The 5,907-nt window shown below is 40.2% G+C and overlaps 1 protein-coding gene across 1 annotated transcript in view; it reads left to right on the top strand.

Annotated features, from left to right (window-relative positions):
• LOC106873012 (calcium-independent protein kinase C) overlaps positions 1 to 5,692 on the top strand; it is a 16,273-nt gene extending 10,581 nt beyond the window's left edge. Inside the window, exon 2 of the mRNA XM_014920211.2 lies at positions 5,612 to 5,692. Within this exon, the coding sequence (XP_014775697.2) occupies positions 5,612 to 5,692 (81 nt within the window). The remainder of the gene's footprint in view (positions 1 to 5,611) is intronic.
• The last annotated feature ends 215 nt before the right edge of the window (positions 5,693 to 5,907 follow it).

Genomic DNA, 5,907 nt, shown 5'->3' on the forward strand with positions numbered 1-5,907 from the left:
AGGGCAGCGGACTCGCGGTCATAGGATCGCGGTTTCAATTCCCAGACCGGGCGTTGTGAGTGTTTATTGAGCAAAAACACCTAAAGCTCCACGAGGCTCCGGCAGGAGATGGTGGCGAACCCTGCTGTACTCTTCCACCACAACTTTCTCTCACTCTTACTTCCTGTTTCTGTTGTGCCTGTAATTCAAAGGGTCAGCCTTGTCACACTGTGTCATGAGAACTACGTTAAGGGTACACGTGTCTGTGGAGTGCTCAGCCACTTGCACGTTAATTTCACGAGCAGGCTGTTCCGTTGATCGGATCAACTGGAGCCCTCGAGGTCGTAAGCGACGGAGTGCCAACAACAACAACAACAACAACATTGTTCAGACTGGAGTGTACAGCCTGTTACTCCTTTTTTCTTCCCCCTTTCTTTTGATGCTTCCTTTTCCCCTTTTCTTTACTTCCTTCTTAAAGGAATTTTAGGGTTGCTGTTTTGGTGGGTGATTTCTGATTTCACAAGTGAAAGATCTCCGTAACCCTTTGAGTTACCATATTTCTGTTAACATAGGCTGCTTTTCATTCCATTAATTTTGCAAATAATGGAGAATTTAGTAAAATGACTTTCTTATTATTAAGATGGAGCCTGGAACAATTTTAACAATCCTAACAATGTCACTTGCATTACATTCAAGTTTTGCAATCTCGCAACTTGCTCCTATATTAAAAAAACTCTTCAGTTTCTTATTGTCTACAGGAATAACCCTAACCCTAACCCTAACATTTGGAAACCACCTTGAACCTCGTAATATTCAGTTTACTCTGTCAAATGTAATCCCTATTTATTCACATTATTTTGGATTAATCATGCATTATCTTGTAGCTTTGAGATTTTGATGATGTAATTTTTTTTAATGACATTGTGGGGTAGGTATGAGAAGCCAGATCTGGTTGGTTTGATCATAAAAGAGGTAGAATATTTGGACCGGATATGGCCAGTTTAAATGCTAAAGGGTTAATGTGTTTCATTCTAAAGAAAGCTAACCCCTATTATATTACTCTAGTCTCTACCATCTCTAAGTCAATGGTGACACCCTTGTTCAATGCACTGAATATCTCCCTCTCCTCAGTGACCATCACTACTGCTTATTCAGTGCCAGATCTAGTGGAAACCTTAGGTCACTCACCACTGACCTCTTAGAGAAGATCAATGTTGTTGCAGAGCTTTGACCACTTGACTATGTCCAACATACAGATCCCTTTCTTGCCAATGGGATCAACTCCTCTTTTATCTCCTGGATTAGGGAAGTAGTAATGGAGAGAGTAACAGTGTTGACACTATTGGGGGAGGGAGTGTGGGAGGAACAACAACAACAACAACAACAACAACCTTCAGTGTGGTTGAACAACCAATTCCAATCATCTTGGATTCACAATATGGATTGTAAAATTTCACCTTTTGGTTGCTGGACACAAACATGGCTTGTGAGACTTCTGTTTGAGCAATTTTTTCCTGAGTCGTCGTCTCACCCTTGTATGCCAATCCATCTCAAGTTACCCTTTTACGGGTGAGTGGACTGGGGTAATGTGAAATGAAGTGTTTTGCTCAAGAAGGTAGGTAGATTAAGAGAGAGATAGGGAAATAGGTTGATTGATTGATTTTTGACCATTGGATTAGTGGAGGTGTGTGGCTAAGTGGTTGGGTGTGGGACTCATGATTATAAGATTGTGGTTTCAATTCCTGGACCAGGTGATGCATTGTGTTCTTGAGCAAAACACTTCATTTCACATTGCTCCAGTCCACTCAACCAGCAAAAATAAGTTACCCTGTGATGGACTGGCGTCCTGTCCAAGTGGAGGATATACATGCCATGAAACTGGGAAACCAGCCCTTATGAATTGGTATGAGTTGAGGAGATAAAGGAAAGAAAAAAAAACCAGAAAAAACAGCCTGGATTCACAGTATGGGTTCTGCAATTTGGCTTTTTGTTTGCTGAATACAAAACATGGCTTGCAAGACTTCTATTCAGGTGGGTTTTTTTTTTCCTAGCAATTTACAGCTGAGAGGATTGGAGCAACATGAAATGAAGTGTTTTGTTCAAGAAAGGAGATAAACAGACAGACAGACAGACAGACAGACAGACAGACAGACAGACAGACAGACAGACAGATAGAATGACAAATATACAGATAGATAGACACTGACAGACAGGCAGGTAGATAGACAGGCAGACAGATAAACAGGTAGATAGACAGACAGACAGACAGATAGATAGATAGACAAATAGATAAGACAGGCAGATAGATAGATAGATAGACAGATAGATAGATAGGTAGGGACCAGCAATTTTAGGGAGAGCGAGGTTAGTTGATTACATCAACCCAGTACTAATCTGGTACTTATTTTATTGACCCTAAGGGGATGAAAGGCAAAGTTGACCTTAGTGACATTTAAACTCAGAATGTGAAGAGCACAAAGAAACGTCACTAAGCATTTTGTCTGAAGCACAAACAATTCTGCAAGCTCCCCCCACCCCACTTTAGTGATGACAGTAATTTATACTGTAGGCACGAGGCCTGAAATTTTGTGGGGAAAAGATATTCGATTTACGAGCCCGCCTCTTCCCCGTACTCATATGGTACATAAATTTATTGACCCTGGAAGTATGAAAAGCAAAGTTGACTTCGGCGGCAGTTGAACACAAGAGCCATAAAGAACAAGAAGAAATGCTCTGAAGTATTTCGTCTGGTGTGCACCAAGGATTCTGCCAGCCTGGCGCTGCTTTCTAGAACAGATATTGCAAGGCATCAGGTCTGTTGGTTTTTACAGTTCTGCCAGTCTGTTGCTCTGGGATGGTAACATTCACAAAGTCTACCCTGTTGCAAGCATATGAGTCAAGTATCTGGATTGAGGAAACCTTTCTCACTCCCTCCCTCTCCCCTCTTTTCCCATTAATCTTGAAGGCTCTCTCAAGGGTCATGGATGAACATTCCTCTTCGACCTCAGTGTCCACCACCTAAATCTTTGATTTCTTATTTCTTTATTGCCCACAAGGGGCTAAACACAGAGGAGACAAACAAGGACAGACAAAGGGATTAAGTCGATTACATCGACCCAGTACACAATTGGTACTTAATTTATCGACCCTGAAAGGATGAAAGGCAGTCGACCTCAGTGGAATTTGAACTCAGAACGTAACGGCAGACAAAATACCACTAAGCATTTCGCCCGGCGTGCTAACGTTTCTACCAGCTCACCACTTCTTTGATTTCTGTTTCAGTTGGCTTTCTAAAACATCAAGCACTATTGATATGATCATCCACAGGCTGTAAGTTTAAACCTTTACACCTCAGCGGTTAGAGCATCAGGCTCACAATCATGAGGTAGTGAGTTCGATTCCTGGACTGGGCCATGTTGTGTTCTTGAGCAAGACTTTTTATTTCACGTTGCTCCAGTTCACTCAGCTGTAGAAATGCGATGCGATATCACAGGTACCAAGCTGTATCGGCCTTTGCCTTTCCCTTGGATAACATCAGTGGCATGAAGTGGGGAAACTGGTATGCATGGGCAACTGCTGGTCTTCCATAAACAACCTTGCCCAGACTTGTGCCTCAGAGGAGAACTTTCTAGGTTCAATCCCATGGTCACTCATGACCGAAGGGGGTCTTAAATGTAATTCTTATTTAGTTACATTGTTTTGAATTAATCATGCATTATCTCAATAACTTCAAGATCTTAGTGATGGGATTGTTTCCTTTTAGAATGACATTATAGGGCAGGTGTGAGAGGCCAGATCTGGCTGGCCAGTTTGAACTTAAAACAAGTAGAATATTTGGGCCAGATATGGTCACTTCAAATGCTAAAGGATTAATATATAAACACACACACACCTAGTCTTTTATTGGTTTTGAAAATTGGACCATGACCACGCTTGGGTACCACTTTCAGGACTTTTGATTTTAGTTGATTGTCTTAAGCATAGTGTTTGTCGGCCAATTGATTATTTTATCATTCTTGTGAGATACAAAGATGCTCTGTACTTTTTGCATAATGGTAGATAACCTAATTGAATTGGACATGATGAATTCCACAAGAATTTGTATTCAATGACATGTCTTTGTTCACCTCATATTTACAAAACCAGTTAAAGAAGCACTGTCCTGGGGTCTTCTCAGAGAGATTGAACTCAGACTCCCTTGGCTGGGAAACAAATTCTTGACTACATGGCTACACACACACACACACACACACACACACACACACACATATATATACGCACACACACATGACAAGCTTCTTTCAGTTTCCATTTACCAAATCCACTCACGAAGCTTTGGTCGACCCGAGGCTATAGTAGAAGACACTTGCCCACAGTGCCTTGCAGTGGGACTGAACCTGTAACCATGTGGTTGGGAAGCAACCTTCTTACCACACACCCATACCTGTGGTGGACTCCCCTGTTGAACAACCTGCACAGATGATTTGTGTATAGTGATCAAATGTATGTACTGTACATTAAATTGATGTCACCTGTACAGGTGTATTGTGTACCACACATCAGGTGTCAAAGTGATTGCAGAGTAGCGTGGGATGAAGTGTTTTGCTCAAAAACACAATACACCACCCAATCTGGGAATTGAAACTGCGATCTTGTGATCATGAGCGCAACATCCTAATCAAGAGGCCAATAATAATAATAGTCCTTTCTACTATAGGCACAAGGCTTGAAATTTTTTGGAGGGGAGGGGTTAAGTTGTTTACATCAGCACCAGTACTCAACTGGTACTTCTTTTGTTGACCCTAAAAAGATGAAAGGCAAAGTTGACCTCAGTGGAATTTGAACTCAGAATGTGAAGGCAGATGAGCTACCACTATGCATTTTGCCCAGTGTGCTCATGGTTCTGCCAGCTAGCTGCCTTTGCCAATAATAATAATAATAATAATAATAATAATAATAATTGTTATAATAATAAATCAATGTCCACTTTCCATGCTATGTTTACATGGGTTTTGGTAGAGTTTCTTGAGACTGATTTTCTACAGCCAAATGCCCTTCATGTTCACAGCCGTCACCTGTATCCAAGCAAGGTAATATTTCCCAATGGTCAGAATGTTTTTCACAGAAGACTGGAAATGAATGAATGACCTCACTTGTATGATGGTAATGCTCATATACGACTCTCTTGTGATGTTAAGACAATGGTACACACATACACATATATGCATCTATAAAAAAAATAGAAAAAAAAAACAGCTCAAAACATCACTACAATAGGACTTCAATAATATGGTTACTCATTTAACTGTGCTGTGTATATTACATAATATTACATATTTCTGCATTATTGCATAACCATACCATTTCATCAGGTGATATTCAGCCTTCAATCAGAAAAACACAGAGAAGCAAGATTTCTAAGAAATACAGATTTTCCAATATGGGAAGGGGATATTAAGGTGTGCAGCCAATCAAAATATCACATTTGGAAAGGCAATGAAATTAATGAAAGTGTGTGCCAGAAAATAATAGCTAAAAGACTGTCTCACTTTTTAGATGGCTTCTATGCCTAAAATTTGATGAGAGACTATATCCTGCAATAAATAATTCATCTGTTATGAAAATCTTGCAGATTGGCTTAAGCATCTGGCTGTACAAAACTTACCTCAATAAATTCTATTTGATCCCTATCCAAGCAGACATGGAAAAGTGAATGTTAAAATGATAATGATGTACATATGTATGTATGCACGTGCATGTGTATGCAATAATAATAATAATTAAGTAGAAAATAGGCATGGTATTCTGTGCTTTAAAGGACATACACGCATTTCAGCAAAATGCAAACGTAATTACAGAAAATAAGTTATAGAAACATTACGCAAGCTTGCACTCACCTCATCAGTGTTCCACAATGAATACAGCAAC

This window comes from Octopus bimaculoides, chromosome 25, assembly GCF_001194135.2.
Source record: "Octopus bimaculoides isolate UCB-OBI-ISO-001 chromosome 25, ASM119413v2, whole genome shotgun sequence".
NCBI lineage: Eukaryota > Metazoa > Mollusca > Cephalopoda > Octopoda > Octopodidae > Octopus > Octopus bimaculoides.